At 39.9% G+C, this 16913-nt stretch overlaps 1 protein-coding gene across 5 annotated transcripts in view; it reads left to right on the top strand.

The window, feature by feature from the left end:
• Positions 1–632: 632 nt before the first annotated feature.
• The window catches only part of LOC131579860 (neurabin-1-like), a 40809-nt gene continuing 24528 nt past the window's right edge, over positions 633–16913 (top strand). The window contains exons 1-6 of one of the 5 annotated variants that reach the window (XM_058840346.1): positions 633–649; positions 1409–3271; positions 15184–15316; positions 15704–15824; positions 16336–16440; positions 16626–16746. In XM_058840346.1, the coding sequence (XP_058696329.1) occupies positions 1661–3271; positions 15184–15316; positions 15704–15824; positions 16336–16440; positions 16626–16746 (2091 nt within the window). In that variant the 5' untranslated portion in view covers positions 633–649; positions 1409–1660. Of the gene's footprint in view, positions 650–695; positions 713–775; positions 889–1408; positions 3272–15183; positions 15317–15703; positions 15825–16335; positions 16441–16625; positions 16747–16913 lie in introns of those variants that run through there. The other 4 variants (XM_058840348.1, XM_058840347.1, XM_058840349.1 and 1 more) reach the window with 4 other exon arrangements.

The raw sequence follows: 16913 nt of genomic DNA, 5'->3' as shown, positions 1-16913 counted from the left end.
GGCGCCGCGGGTCCCCACGCCGGGGGCGCGGGCAGCAGGTGCGCGGGGTCCGGGCGCCGCCTCGCCTGTGGATCCCCCTGTGCTCTGACACCTACCTGCTCGAGGGAGGCTGATTTTTTAAAGGAAGAGGGGGAAAAAAAGGAATGTTTGGTACTGTTGTTACTTCCAGATGTCCGAGCCTCGGTCGTGGCAGCTGTCACCACTTTTCCCTCCCGGGAACCGCGCTGCTTTGCGGTGAAGCCAGGGCTGGCGCTCTCCGCGCCGCGCTGGCCGCCCGGGCTTTGAAAGTAGCGCGCAGCATTACGGCAGCTCGGCGCTCGCCTTTCTCCAGCGTCCCTCGCCCCACCGTCTCCAGCTCCCCCGGCGGACGGACCGGTGAGCGCTCCGCACCCACCGACCCTGCCCCGCGCCCGCTCGCCTCGCCGACATGGTATCACCCGAAACCCGTATCCCGCCATGGCGTGGTATATCCCGGGGCGGGAGGCGCTTCCCTCGGGCCGGTCGCGCCCGCCGCCCCCAGCCCCTCTCTTCCGTGGCGCCGGGAGAGAGGAGCAGGGGCGCGCCCGCCGCTCCCTCTCTTTGTGTGCGAGCGAGGGAAGGAGCGCGCGGGCGGGCCCGAGACACAGCGCGGAGGAGGGCGCGGAGCACCGTGAGGCCGGGGAGCGGCGCGGGCGGGCGGCGGTTCTGAGCGCGCCGCGGGGGCGGGAGGAAGGTGGAGTGAGGAGCGCGGGGCGGCGGCGGCGGCAGGGCGGGGGGGTGGGAGGGAGAGAGGGAGGGAGGGAGGAAAGGCGGGCGGCTGTGGCGGCGGATAATGATGGCGTGGTGCGTGCGGCCGCTGGGCGGCCGGGAAGGCTGAGGGGAAGGAGGCGGCAGGACCCCCGCCCCCAGGTAGGCTGGCTCGGAAAGTTGGGGTGAGGTACCGGGGCGGCTCCGCTGCGCGCCCCGCAGGCCCCGCGGCGCAAAGGCGCCGCCACGGGGAAGCCCCAACTTGGGGCCGAAACTTGTGGCTTCCCCCGTTCCGGGCGGCGCGGGGAGCCAGGGCCCCTCTGTCCCGCCCCGCCGCGGTGCGTGCGCGGGGTCCGGCCCGGGCCCGGCCTCCCCCGGGCGGCAGGAAGGGCCGGCGCTGCCCCCCCCACCCCCGCCGCCCGACCCGGCCTGGCCCAGCCCGGGACGGCCCTCAGCGGTGGGGCGGCAGCCGGAGGTGGCTTGGGGGCCGCCCGCCGCCGCATCCCCCGCCAGAGCCGTCAGGTCGGTGCCCGGGGAGCAGCTGGGTCCGCGCGTCCCGGCTGAACACAATGGGCTTTATCCCGCAGGGACGTCTTGGGCTGCGATTCCCACCCCGAGTTTCGGATTCGTGTCACACGCCGGCGAGGCCCCGAGTTAATGGAAACTCTCTGTCTCTCTGCAGATGGCTTTCCGGATACCGCGATCCGCGCTGGGGATAATACCCGATGTGGCCATTCACGCCCTTTGATTTCTTTCTCTCCACGTAGAGTCCCCTGCGTTCCATTTCAATGCGAGCAGGGAAGCTGACTGAGTGAAAGGCTGCTTTTGGGATCTTCTGTGGGATCTACGCTGCCTGCTGTTGGAGTGTGGAAGCTTTGTGCTAGCGAGTTGTTCTTCCCATTCTTAAGGAGTGGAAGGAGCTTTCTCTTCAACAATGATGAAAACCGAAGGCAAGGGGGAAAGGACTTTAAGAAGTGCTTCTCCACACCGAAATGCTTACAAATCTGATTTCCATGCTATCAAATGCACTTTTGATGGTGTAAATAATCCTGATAATGCTTCCAACAAAACAGGCTTGCATCAGAACCTGAGCACCTCTTCCAATGGAGGGGGAAGTGACCCACACAGTCGAGGCAGAGCTGCCACTTATGGCAACAGAGTGCACAAGATCAAAAACATGTTTCTGCAGATGGGAAGCTCTTCCTCCACAACCTCTTGTGAAAACAGTCCACCTGCTGAGACCAAATTAATCAGCCGGGCCACAGCAGCAGAGTATGGATCTTCTCCAGGTAGTCCATCTTTTCTCACTGTCCAAAAAAATAATCTTCTTAATACAACTACGAGCCCCAGCAGTGGTCCTGTGGATTCATTGTCCATGTCTTCTGCTGCTGACAAAGTCATCCGTAGCAGTGATGAGGCAGACTTGGATAAAGTTGCCCTGGCAGAAAAATTTTCAGAGACCAGGAAGCTGTTTGAGAGAAATATAAAACAACGGAGCTCAGTGGACAGATATTCCCCCAGCAAATGTGAAAGAAGTGAAGATAAGAGGAGACGTGGTTCATCTTCTGATTGCAGCAATGTGGTGGACCACTTCGGTTTTAATACAGAAGCAAGTCCTCCAGTTGCACTGGAGAAAGTTGAAAATGAGAGTAATGAGGAGCTGAAGCAGCAACATGCTAATAGTGGTTCCAAATCTTCGTTCCTGAATGCAGGGCCCATTTCTAGGAGGCTGGAAAGCTTTCTGGGTGACAGTGATACTGAAGAATCCAAAGAAACTTCCAAAAATGATAGCTCTCCAAATCAGGACCCTTTGAGAGGCCAGCAGACATTGAATCAATCTGCTATTGCTGAAGGATGTCTGGAGAGGGATGCATTCCCCAAAGTGCCTGAGATCTGCAGAGATGAGCCGAGCAAGGCACTTGGAAAAGATAAAAGAGAGCAACTGGTACTTGAGAGAAGCACATGGAATATGGGCAGTGTGCCTGTTCAGGAGGCTCAGCAGACATCAGATAGTGTTTGCTCCTGGGTTTCTCCCACAGAGGGGACTTGCACAGAGCTTGTTGCACAAGATGAGACCTCAGGGCATGAAAAAAAAAGCATGGAGAAGGATCACGTTGATCAAGAGAATCAGAAGCTTGTATGTCACGTACAGGAAGGGAAGAGAAGTGACTGCGCCTTGAAAGTGGTAGAAGAGTTTATGGATGGCAGCAAGACCAGTTGGGAGGAAGAGAGAGATGGGATATCTGTAAGAGATAGTCTGGTTATACAAGTACAAGATGTTCTAGAGCAGGAAGGGGATACTGAAGAAGAGGAGCAAGTGTTGGAAAAGCAAAGTGAGGACTTCAGTGATTTTGGAATAGAGAATGCAGCTTTTGATGATGACAGGGACACAGAGCCAGAAATCCAAGAATCTGAAGGCAAAGAAATTTTGGAGGGCCTGGAGGACTATATGTATGACAGTGAATATGAGGAGTTTCCTGGACTTTCTGAAGAGGAAGATCCAGTGCCAGACCGAAAAGTCAAGTTCTCAACAGCTCCTATCAAAGTAAGTACATTTGAGTTTTCCTTTTTTTTTTTAATTGTTTTGCAGTCATAAATTCTCAGTAAATAATTTTTGGGTTTGTTTATATTTTTTTAGAATTCTAAAAACCATTTAAGAAGTGTAAGTTTACCACTTTTATTCAACTCTGAGATAAGTTGCCACTTCAGAAAATTTATTAATTAGTAATTATTTATTAGTTACAGCTGCTTCATAACATAGCGTGGTGAAGCACATGAGATTTTACTTGCTGGACTTATTCAGGAGCACAAATCTTTTAGAGGTTGATACAAACACCTGACCTTTAATACTTGTTTAATACTTGAATTTGTTTAAAATTGAGGCATTGCATTAGGAAGGATTATTTTCAGCTTTCCTTTCGGCACAGAAGTTTAAAAAAAACCCCAAACAAAACAACCAACCCCCCCACAGAAAACTTTCATATTCAACTTCAGACTTGTTTATGGAATTAATTATAAGAAAATGTCAAATGACTGGTTCTTATATTTTAAGATTCTAGAAGTCTCTCCAATAATAGCCATAAATATGTTGTTTTGCTCTAGTACTGATTGGTCAATAAACCATTGGTCAATAAACCCTAGTTAACATGTTATTTTGGAATTACGAAGTTGCAGAAGTAAAAGTTAGAGGGCAGGATGGATAATGAGGAGTAGTGTAAATTATAGCTAACAAATTAAAAAGATTTGTGTGTCTGATCTTCCCTCACCAAAAATACCCACAAAATAAGTCATTTCACAACTCAAACTATGTTTACCCATAGTCTGTTGCAGACTTTAATTATTCTAGTCTTTCTTTAACTTTGGAAGGAGAGTTGGGAGACATGGATGAGGATGGAATGGGTATCTGTACAGACTTCCCTCAGCATACTTCTCTTCTACTATCACATGAATGAAAGATATTGTCTTTTATAAACAGCTTTTACACTTTGTTCATAAGGAGTCAGGACTCACTTTTACTCATCAGGGGGATGTAAAAATTCTGTTGACTCGAACTTCCTGCAGCAGAGAGCTGTAATCTCCCAGTTTGCTAATACACACCAGTGCTGTACCCCAGAAGATGTTTTTGATTGTGGCAAAAAAAATTAGCAAAATGTGTGTTTTGTTGCATGTAGGTTTTTTTATAGTCTCTCTATAGACAGGCTGACTTTATATGGCTTTCTTCTAGTTGATGTTGCTTTAGTGGTGACCTGGAGCAGTGAAGGGGAGTGTGGTGCTATTGAAAACTGCATAATGAGTCTGGTGAGGGCTGGTAGAGAGCCGGAGGGGCATCAGTCCATTTCTACATGCATTTGTGCACTCAGTAAGTGAGCAAAGTGCCGTGTAGAGTCTACTGTAAATGTGTTGAGTGACTTCCTGCTGTAGGCAGGGTTTTACTGATCATTGCTGATATCCTACTGAAGCAGTGGCCATTAACAGACTTTTGACTTCTCTGCTATGTCTGTGCCAGACCTGTTTGAAAGCACTAGTAGAAATCTCAGTGCCAACTGTGATGGAAGTTCTTGTGTAGACAAAACTCAGGTTTTAGTAACAAGCACTGTTCAGTTATAGCTGCATCTCTGAAAGCCACAAGAGGCAACACGTCTCAGATTATCATTTACTGAGAGATGAACAGTTAGAAGCAATTGTTAGCAGTTTCCTAAGAAAAATTACATGATTCTTTCCATAATGCTCCACTTGGATTGGCAGAGTAAACTGCACTTGATAGCAATAGGGTTATTGAGATACTTTTTAAGGCCCTTAAACTGAAGTTTATGTTGCTTGCTTTCCTTTATCCCCTTTCAGTGAAACTTGACTGTATCTTTCTGTATTGGGTATAGGGACCTCTTTCTGCATGTCATTTTCAATAGGTTTTCTCTCTTCATTCCTTTTGCCTAAGCAGTGATTTCTGTTCCCATGTCTGCCTTTTTGCTTCATGTTTTTTATGATACTTAGTGGGAATAAATCCTGGTTATATGGGTTTTGGGATTTGTACTCTAAAATAAAGAATTCCAACTTTTTTATGCTTACCCAGAACTTTCTTTAGTATTTAGTATTTTTAATAGTATAATATTATATAGTGTATAATATGTAATGAAGTATTTAGTATTTTTAATATCTCAATAACCTTTTAGAAAATCAGCTACTTCAAAGAAGGAAGCCTCTCTGTGTTTCTTCATAGATTTTGGTGCATCTTAAATTGGGAGAGAAAAAAAAATTTCAGCGGGAGCTAAAAGATTATTCCTGGTCCCCCACCACAACTTAGAGCAGTGCCATAGTGAGAAATCTGTCCTAGCAGCTTCTTTTTTCAGTGTGATTTAGACTAATAAGTTTGACTAAAATGTGAGTGCCATTTTCAGATATTCATAGCCACTAGAGAAGGTCTGTGATTGTTTTCCTCATAGATGCTCCTGAGAGAGGCCAGGCTGCCCTTGCATTCTTGCTGTTTTCATTCTGCACCTCTCTAGTGATTACAAACAAATCATCTATGTCTCATGCAGTTGCTGTTTACCAGGTATCTGGTAGAGTTGAAGAATTCAAAGTATTCAGAATGTACTGGGCAAGAAAAAGCACATTCTCAGATCTTCAGCATTCTGCAGTGATGGAGCTTTCACTCCTGTATTTGAAATATGCAAAAGGGAGGTTGGATATGTCTGTAGGTAATGGATAGAACTTAAAGACACCTTAAAAATAGCATTTATACTGCTGCAACAAAGAACTTGATTAATATTTCTGTTTCAAAGCTTCTAGTCAGTTGTAATACTGGCAAGGTCTTTGAGTAAAAGAAGGAGAGTGTGGAGCTCCCAGGGGATGTGTAAGGTAGCTAATACTGTTAGCACTGCGTCTGACCTGTGATGGAGGTCCATAATTGTTGACATCTGTAGCAGGGCTTGAGAACGTAATTTGATCTGATAATTTCAGGAAAGATGGAACTTAATTACACAAATACTGTGTTATTTTGTGTTGCCCTGTGCCTGTGAAAGTAAGCACAGATGAGAATTTTAAAAAGAAGTGTTTCAGTTCCATAGAAGCTGTTGATAAATGACATAAGGGATTTTTTACTTGCCATGGGTGACCAGGCTCTCTAAGTCCTGCTGCTGTTTGATCTTTCCAGACCCTGAGGAATATTTTATCTCAGTTCTTGTTTCTTTTGGAGTAGTTTAGAGAGTGATACAGTACAGTTACTAGCAGGACTTTGTGGTTTTTTGTGTTATGGTACATGAGCAATTTTTAGTCCCTTGTTGCCACATATGAAGGCAGTAAGGAGTGTCAAGCACACTCAGCAGTCCAAGATATTTGCAAGGGAACTGAATTTGTCTTCGTCTTAAAGTTTTCTGAGTAAACTGTGTAAACAATCAGCATTACACACAATGCAAATAACATCAGGTAATTCTGTCATCCCATTCTATTTAGTTTTGCCTTTGTAATGTAGACACTAACTTGCTTTCTGTTATGAGACTGCCTTGAAAGACTTTAATTAACATAAATGTAATGACTTGATTGGCATTTGTAATTTTGAAACTTATTGTTGGGAAAACAAATGCTTGTTTTCAAACTGATTTCTTGAGTTATCTTCCTTCTGACTGTGTCAAACTTTGTCCTCAAAGCCTTTAATAGCTCAGTGACTAACTTCTGCAATGATTTATGATCCTTAGAAATTCTGTAGCTCAGGTAAGCTGAAAAAATAGTACAGCTGCTGCTGCTGTGTACCTGTTTAATTACCAGTGTTATCTAGTTTATGTTGCATGGGAGTGTCCGTTCCCAGCTTTTTGTGAACAGTAATATATTTTGAGATTGTTCAGTCAACAGTTTAAAAAAGTAAAAAGAACAGACCCCAAACCTTCACAAAGTCACTATTTTTATATTTGTCACAGCTGAGCATAAATCTATTTAATAAGGAAACTGAAAAAGCAGTTTCATAGTTTTTGTGTTGTCCTAACCAAAGTTTCAGCTGCTTCTGAGAGAATATGGGAACCCTTCATAGTAATGCCATTTGTCTTGCACATCACAGTAAAGCTGTTTTATGTATAGCTGGGCACAAATGGTGGTGGTGTTCAGCCTGTCCTACTCTTCAACGTTTTTAGTACAAAACTGCTTACTATGGAAGTTAATTAAGAACTAAATGAAGAATTAGATTTCCTGTATGACAGCATACCTGCAAATACTTTTGGGAGATGCACAAATTTTCTAGGTCAATGTGTAGACTCTCAAATACTGTTTTAACACAATGTTGTAGCATAGAGCTTCATCTTCATACAGCTTCTGATTTTTGAACTGTCCACTTGTGTATTTATGATATTGTACACAGAAAGGGATAGGAAATACACTAACTGTTTGAAGGTAGCCAAACCCTCGGTTCCTTTGGTAATTAGAGAGTTGATGGGTGGTCAATTGCTTGTCAGCCATTGGTTAAGCACTTCAGTAAATTACTTCTGTGGCATTAAGAAACAAGTATGTGATGTGGGTGAGGGTTGATGAAGGGAAATAGAGATTTGATTTGAGAGTAGATTTAAACAGAATTGATTTACATGTGGGAATTCATCTTTCTTTTCTTGACAGAAATAATGTGGTTTTCCATTTTACTTTGGGATCTTTTCCAATGACAATTTGCTTGTTTAAAGTCATAGATTTTAATGGTTTTGAAGCTCTGTTTATCAACATTACATTTGTAACTTAACATCAAAACAACTTTTCTTCATGTTTTCATCTCAGTTTCTCCACTGTGCTTTTCAGTGTCTTTTCACAAAAAATAATCCTGTTTTGTTCTGCGTCTGAGTATGGAATTCCTGCAACTTAACAGTATGAGATGTTAAAAACATGGATAGTAACTGGAGGAAGAAGGTATATCTTTTCACACACATGACATATTTTTTGTTGGTTTTGGGGTTTTTTTTTGAAAAGATAATCTTTAAACCCTTATTGAAAGTTCAGTTTTCATATAAGTAAAATGTTTCTTAAGTTAAATGTTTATTAAGCCTAAGTGCATTTAATTTTGTGTGTAGACTTACCTGTGTACAAAGTTCTGTGTCAAGTATTTCTAGTGCCTTTATGGTCCTTGTTTTTTGATTCTATGATGGTTGTTCAGCTGTCTGGAAAGAAGCTCTTTCAACTCAAGCTGTCTTTGGCTTTTTTTTTATTTTTTTTATCATATATCTTCTGGTTTGATTTTTAGTAAATGTTTGATATGTAAGTTTTACAATAGTAGATTGATTTGGTATTTCAGGAGTCTTTGGATGAGAGTCCTGTGCCAGGACATGGGGCTGTAAAGCAGAAATCTAAATTGGAACAGAAAAAGTAAGGAATTTCTTTTTATATCCTGGCTCACTGCTGGAGCAGCTTGACTCTTTACATCAATATCTCAGTGTATTTCTAACTGAATTATTCTGTAGATGCAGTTAGATAACATACCAACTGACCTGTTATTTGATTATGCTAGAAAAGTGTAGAAAAATAAGAGAATGTTGAGGTTATGGAGATCAGGTGAGGTTATCACCTGCCTATCCTCACTCTCTTTTCAGTTCCTCCAGCTTCTAACTCCTAGCAATTTCACCTGGATTTAAAAGGAAGGAGAGAGGGGTTTTAAAAGGTACTTTTAAAGTACAGATTGGTGTGTGGAAAATTAGCATGTGTATCAGAGGTGCATATTCATGGCCTCACTGATGACAGGGCTGCAGTTTTAGTTTCAGCTAGTTGTTCTTTTTGGCTTAATGTTAGCTGATCACTAACATTAACAGCCTGTGCTGTATTTTACTCTGTTAGAATAGTTGTGGGGAACACGAGGGAGAAAAGGGGGTGACTATGAGGCACTCGAGGGTTTCATGGGAGATGGTTAGAAGAAAGGCTGAGGAGGTGGTGGAGTTCAACAAAGATAAGCAGATTTATAGGAAACAAGTTCAGTAGCTCAGCAGTTAAAGTACTGAAAGATTCAGTGTCTTTCTGATGATGATTACTGTTAGCATGTGAGAATACATAACCTAGCCTGGTAAAGAATGAACCAGCAGTAGCGGAAACTTTTTTGTAGTTTACCTCTGGAGAGATGGAAAAATAAATTATCTATTTCCATATTATTCTAACAAAAAGGAAGGTGAACACAAGGACATCAGTAAAAAGATGCTTGCGTGCATTATCTGAGTACGTATTTTGTATTCTTGAGATCATGAGGATCGTGCAGAGTTTTTTGCAGGGTTCCTACATTTTCATTTAGTAGCAAAGTATTACGCAATATGTCAAATTCTTTATTTTTCAGACATTTTCTTTCATCACCCTCTGATGTGACTTGGCATAGTGAATTGACCCTTCTATGTAGACCTGGGGCATTGATCATTGCTAATGACAGTATTAATGCAGATTAGTTAACTGAGTTGATCTGGTACCCCCTGGTGACAGGGTTATTTTCTTGTCTCTCCTTCAGGTCTTTAGAAAACTGGTGGACTATTTTTGTGTTCACAGTTACTCTTTTGAAGTTCCCCAAGCAAAGTTCCTTTGCTTGCTGTTTAGATTTGGTCAGGCCAAGATTTTTGTTTTGGTGAATACTAAATAAATACATGTGTATCTGTGTGGATCACCAGGCATAAACTCTAGGTACCAAGACACCTGTGAAGTCTACAGAGGTTCATAATTGAGTCACTCTCTTTATATACATACATAGCTTTCAGAAGATTTTTTTTTTTTTTTTGTGCTCTCATGTATGTGGTATTTTGAGTAGTTTTTCCTCTTCTGATCATATGCTACTTATTTTGGAGCCTTTCAGTCTCTTTGTCAGTCAGAGAGCATTGCCACTTCAACGTGAGTTACTGGAGGAATACTGCCAGGTCATGGCAGAGCTCTTCTTCTGCAGGTGGAGATCATGGATTGTCTCTAAACTTCTTCTCTGAATATCTGAAGTGAAATAAAATCAGTGCTCTGAATCTGAATGGTTTTTCTTTGTCATCAGTATTTCTTCCACTGGGATCTAAAAATTAAATACCTGAAAGTGAATGTTCCTCCTTCTTGAGTAGTTAGCATAACCTGACTGAAATAGCTACTGTATTGTCTGTCTTACTCTTTAGCAGGCTACGGTGTTTTAGCTCCTGCAGTGAAAAGCAGAACTGAAGAATAATTTTTACTGGTTTTATTGAGAATTAAGTAGAAAATGAGACTGGTAAAATAACTGGTTTATTTATGATGACATTGTCTGTATGAAATTGTCTATATTGTAGATCTGAAGCCAGATTGCACTTTTGTCTTTATGTAAACTGACTTTGTTGGAGTTTTTGATTAAGTCATACCAAGCTGCAAGACCAAACAGATACATGTGCACAGCCTGCCTATCCACCTGCTTAGTAACAGAAATTGCTGTCTTGAGTGTAATGGTTTATAACATCAACCTTTAACAGTTGCCAGCCATTCTGAAAACTTTTTGAAGAAGGGTAAAGATATATTTAAAAAGTCAAATTAAATAAGGTATTTCTCTTTGCTGCTTCTATATTTATATAGCATGAATGAAGTTATATTGGATATGGGTAATTTTTACTTAAAATGTACAAATAGTATACAAAGTGCTAATCAAATGCTAACCACATAGCTTTTGGAAGTAGAGGAAAGAATAGGGTAGCAGTAGTGAGATGTCTACTTCATGAAAGAGGGAGACAGTAAGAGTAAACTGTGAGGTGTACATTATGCTTCAGTCCTACCTCAGTGCTACTATTTCAAATGATTATTCATGGGCATTTCACATTTTGCCAGGCATCACAAAGGCCTCAATCTGGAAAGCTGAAACTGTTTGCTGTTGGAAAATTTTCCCTGAGCTTGAACTTGTGTTTTGAACACTTGGCTTTATGGAGTGTCAGTAAACAGGCACATTCATAGTGAGCGCTGTGTTTCAGAAGCAGGTGAGCCAAGGGGTGTGCTCCAGGCAGGAACACTTCAGGGCCTCTCTCAGGTGTTCAGTGTTGCTTTAGCTGTCTGTGCAGGTGCTGTGAGGCTTTCCAGCAAACACTGCGGGATTACATGAGAACTTTAAAGGGATGTTGATGTTGCTTCCATTCTAATTAGCTGGAAGCCCTTCCGGGCAGTTCCTGATTTCATCCTAATCTTACTGTTTAATTACATTCGTAATGTTCTGCTTTTCATTAGGCACAAACAAATCTATATACTAGAAATGAATGCTGGAGTGGAGGTCTTCAGACTCTGTTTTACTCTGCATCACTTTCATGCAGGCACATGGTAAATTAGTGCTTGCCCTCTTACTAATTAATACTCTTCTAAAACTAGCATCATACTTAAGTACACATTCTTCTTGAAGTATGTGAAGGTCATTGTTGTTTTTCTGTGATAATGCTATGTTCTGTGTTGGCACTAAGATGATATAAGAAATTTTTAATTCTGTAATAGTTACAAGAACTGAACAGTAGGATCTTTTAGACAGACTCTGTTGGTGTTTTTTGAGTTCTGGTCTTGAGGATGCCTAGATTAGCATCTTCACAGAAAATGCAAAACCAAGTTTTGCATTCAAAAAGTGATTAATTTTTCTGGTGGGAAGAATGTAGCTAGTTTTCTCTCCAGACAAATATATGTGCTGTTCAAGCACTAAGTATATTTGAAAATTTACCATTATGTCACTTAACAATTTAATTCAAATAATTCTTAAAAATTCAGCCCTCTATCAGATTTTTTTATTCAAGTAAATTGTATCCATTCTGAGGGAAAAAGGTTTTAAGTGAAAAAAAACTTTTTCAGAGAGCATTTTGCCATTTGTTTGCTTGACAGGATCCAAAAGTTATTAATGTTAGGGTAACCTCCTGGATATATAACAAGCTGTGGTAAAAGGCTTGTGAAATTCACATGGTTTTCACAGTAAAATTCATCTGTTTCCCCTGTGTTGAGCCAATAACTTGTGTTTGCTAAAGGGTATCTTTTAAAAATACCAGTTGCAGTACTAATAATTTTACAATCTCTAGCTAGCAGTGGCTTCTGAATAGTAAGATTAGAATTTCTTTTGTCTGTAATGCATTTGATTCAGTGACTAAACCCTGCCAGACACAGTGCAGGGATGAACATGTTTAGCTTTCTCATCAGTCTTCTAAACTGTGAACTTTTATTATTTATTATCCACATTTTAACTGTATTTAAATGTTACTTTTGCTACTTGGCAAGAACAACTTGCTGACCAGTTCTGTATTTTCTATATTAATATCAACATTTTTTCTCTCTCATAGAAGATGAACACAATGTTATGATGCAACGTGAAAACAATAAAAATTTCTGTCTTCTACCCTTGACTCTTTAGTCATAGTTTTTGTAGTGTGCTTTTGCTTTTCTTTCTGTTATTGCAGTCTTTGGCTTCTGGTTAGAAGTTTTGCTTTTCCTCTGTTCTTTGTAAATTGATGTTTTTCCTCAAAATTATTTTTCTGAAGTTTGGAGAGGGGTGTGTTTTTCTTACTATTTTGAAATGGGGCTTCTTTTAATTGTTATGGTTTTTAGATCATTACCCAAATGTTTCTCATACAGTTGTCAACTGTCACTTTAATCCAAAAGTATGAATTCTTTCTCTTAGTGAATTACTCAGAATTGGTTTGAAATAGGCTTTTCTTAGAAAGCTAATATGCATAAATACTAGTAGTCTTCATTTGCATAGATACGTTTATGCTGTTTATTTCATTAATAGCAATTATTAACATAGCTGGAATTTAAGGGACCACTAGTTTTAAATTCTATTATCCACTCCTGGCAGATGAACAATTCCTGTGATCAGTTTTGTATAAAAATGAGCAGATTCCATATGACTCTCAAGTACAATTCTGTTACTTTTAAGCTGGATAAAAAATAAACCATTTTTAGAAGTTCCAGAGGTATTTTAATGCTGGTGGCCCAAGACTTGCAGCATACATAATGCTGTTTGTTGCTGTTTGTTTGCACTGTTGTTACAGTGCAATTTTGCTTCCCCAAATTTTTAGCACTTTATAAATTGTTGTGCAAGGAACTTGTCATCCCTGTGGTAATTGACATTCTTCAGTAGACAGCAACTACTTGCATCATCTTCTGCTGTGTTAGACCACTGAACTGTAAAGGACTAAGAAAGTACAATTGTCACTGTCTCCAAAACAAACTACTGCTATTCTCCACATTTTGCTCTTTCAACCATTTGATAGTAAAGATATCTTTTTAACATTTTTGTCATACTTTTAATACTAGATTATATGAATTGATACATTGTTTTAATGACCTGATATTTGACTTTGTCCTCAAGAACTCAAATATTCTTACTAACAAGTTACCATTTGTCCACTCATGAACTTCCTTTTTATTATTAGTATAAAATTAATCTTACTATAATTTGACTGTGTTTTTGGAGATGCTGCTTTTTCTGTTGGGATGAAAAGTAAACAAACTAGTCTGGTCTTATTCCAAGGAGTGAATAATGCTTAATGAAATGCTTCTGCTGCATATCCTATTTAGTGATTTGGGGGTTGAGGAGGATGATGAATTTGAAGAACTTGGCCACCTTTTTTCTGATAGTGGTGCAGTACGGCCATTTAGATGTTTTTCTTAGTCTGTTTTGCAGATTTTTCCTGTAAAGTTCATGGAAGACATACTGTAAATGTGACCCTTGTTGTCTTTCTGTGTCCAGTTATCTTCTAGTATCTGCATGACAATCACAAGGAGCTGGTTTATTAACCTTTATGCAAGACTTAGGAAGAACAGATTCTCAGGAAGGTTCTTCTACTGTGGGAGACATAAGTCTTCTACGAGTGGATTTCTTCCTTCCCTTTCAGCCAAGTGGATCTAATCTTGCTTGCTTACTGGACTGACTATATGGCCATGTCACATTTCTGGAGTAGATGTTTTGCTGGATTTGGGAAGAGTTTGTGGAATTGATCTCAAGTTGTAGTCTGAAGGTGATGCAGTAGGCTCGTCATGGGAAATACTGAATTATGTTTGTTGCTTTTTGATAATCTGTTTCAATGAGCATTTTTCAGTGTCTGAAGCTACTGCTCTGCAGAGCTAAAGCTATATACTAGTGAATGTAAATTCACAGGGAAAATGTTAATTACAGTTAATGCTGTGATATTTACATGATTGCAGTTACCTGTCTAGGTAGTCGTAGTGGAAAATAAAACAGTTGCAAAAATTTAGTAAGCCAGTGTAAATGAACTTCGTGTCAGTGCTGCATGTTCTTGATTAGAGAGATGGCTGCTGCAGCTGCAATGCGTGTTTTTTGTCTTACTGTGATGTTGCATAAAACACTCAGTGCTTGCAAAACACTTAGCAGATAAACTTTATTTTTTAAGATAAATGCGGGTGTGATATTTTTCTTTTTTTCTTTTTAATTTTAATACTGTTAATGAACATGCTGATATGTAAGATTAACCGTGTTACATATAGTTTATTCTTCCTTTCTAGATTTCTGTCTTAATTTCTATTGTTTGTTTATATTTTATTTTTAACAATTCAGAAACTCAGCTGGAGTGAATACTAAAAATAGTAATGTATGTAGCAAGGCTCTTCCTTTTCCTGGGAAACTGCGTGATTCCCTTGCAAAATCAGAAAACTACATCTGTTTGAAACACTGCAATTGGCAGATGGTGTGGGGGGAGGGAAGAAGAGAGGAAGGATTTGGTGGAATGTAGTCCTAATAAAAAAAGTCACACGATATCAAAGAAGAGCTGACTGATGTCTTTTAACTATTTGGTTCAGTTGCAAGATAAAATCTTAAAAAAGTAATTTTTAATAAAAGTTAATTGTTTTGAAACTTCTAATGCATTACTTCTCTTTAAGCTGGAAACTGTCTGACAGCAGCAGTATTTATTAAATTGATGGTTATTAAGAAAATGAGATCTCTGAAAATACCATTTTTATTTTCTTATGGATTGTTTTTCAATTATATGACGTTTGAAAGGAGGTGAGAAGACATTAAAAGAAGTTTTCTGTTACACTTCTTAGGTTTTCAGTACTTACTCAAATGAAGACTATGATAGACGTAATGAAGAAGTTGACCCTGTGGCAGCTTCAGCTGAGTATGAACTTGAGAAAAGGGTGGAAAAAATGGAAGTGTTTCCTGTGGAAATTGAAAAAGGTACAAATCAAACGTTGAACATTTGCAAGAGATACTGTGAGAACAAAAGATAAAACCTTACCTGTATATTCCCTGAATTTAGGTCTTGAATTTTTGTATGTGTTTAGGGTTAGATTTGTGGCTAGTTCTGGTGAATTTAGTGAGTGTCAACTGGATAGGCCTCTACTAACTGCAGATTGTCATACTGAATTGAAGTTAGGAAGGCTACAGGGCAAAAAGGCCTTAAGTAGTATCTACATATAAAATATGTTCTATTTTTTTGTCTTTTATAAGTGAATTTATATTATCTTTTGTGTGGAAGGACTTGGAATGCTTTGAAACAGCTCAGTATTGCTAATTGTTACATCATATGTCATGCAGCTAATGTTAGATTTTTGAATCCCTTAGGTGACAGGGGTCTGGGCATCAGTATCATTGGAATGGGAGTTGGTGCTGATCAGGGACTGGAAAAACTAGGTATTTTTGTAAAAACAATAACAGATGGCGGAGCTGCTCAGAGGGATGGGCGGTGAGTTTTCCGTTGAATCAGTTATGCTTTTCATAAATTTTGAACTCAGCCCAGTTGCTTTCATTAGATATGGTGAATATTGTGAATAAAAGTACAAAAGTTGAATGCAGCTGAGTGAATATTACATTCCTTTATGTTAAATATAAAAAAATGAGTTATTTATTATAGGGCATTTTTGCTAAGTAACTGTAGATCTGCTTACAGCACTTATGAGAAATGTTCCAAATGAGCCCATGTGTAGAAATACCACAAAATCACGTTGACTCAGCAGAACACCAGTCACTATGTAAATAGTATAAAAAATATCAAGTCAAATGCTGTGTAAGTTTTAATTGGTGATTTGCATAGTAACAGAGGATGAGGAGACTATTTTTAAGCAATGCGTTTCAATGGACTCAGAATTTGTCATTGTAAATACTAGTGAGTTTTAAGTTATATTTGTCATGTCAAAAATGTTTCAAGGCAAAATGCTATTGTTTTACTGATAGCTAAGCATTTACTTATTTTGCAGAATTCAAGTAAATGATCAGATTGTTGAAGTTGATGGCATAAGTCTAGTGGGAGTTACTCAGTTCTTTGCAGCCACTGTACTAAAGAACACTAAAGGCACAGTGAGGTATGTATGTTTTCTCTGAAATAATTTTCTTTTTGTCATTTTTCATTCATGGAGAATACAAAACCATAGTATGAAAATTCTGCAAAAATGTTGTGCAAGGCAACAGTGTAGCAAACTCATTTCTTAAGAATGTGTTAAGATTTTCTGCTGCAAGATAATTTGATAATTTGGTTTTTTTCCTGTAGGTTTTTGATTGGGAGAGAGAAGCCAGGGGCTGAGAGTGAAGTAGCCCGTCTCATTAGTGAGACCTTAGAGCAAGAGAGATGTCTGTATGAGCAGCACTATGTTCATGATGATACAGAGCAGGTAAAACATTGTTCATGCTCTGCTAGGTAATGGGATAAATGGGTGGGTTTAATCAAACTGAAGCAAAAAAAGTATAACACGGGCAACTTGTTAAAAACAGGAAAATAAGCACTTCGTACACTACTGTTATCAAGGCACGTGATTATGGCTTTATCACTAATCCATAA

This window comes from Poecile atricapillus, chromosome 5 (assembly GCF_030490865.1).
Source record: "Poecile atricapillus isolate bPoeAtr1 chromosome 5, bPoeAtr1.hap1, whole genome shotgun sequence".
NCBI classification, from domain to species: domain Eukaryota; kingdom Metazoa; phylum Chordata; class Aves; order Passeriformes; family Paridae; genus Poecile; species Poecile atricapillus.
The sequence above is the reverse complement of the archived record's forward strand: the minus strand, read 5'-3'. Positions and strand labels throughout refer to the sequence as shown.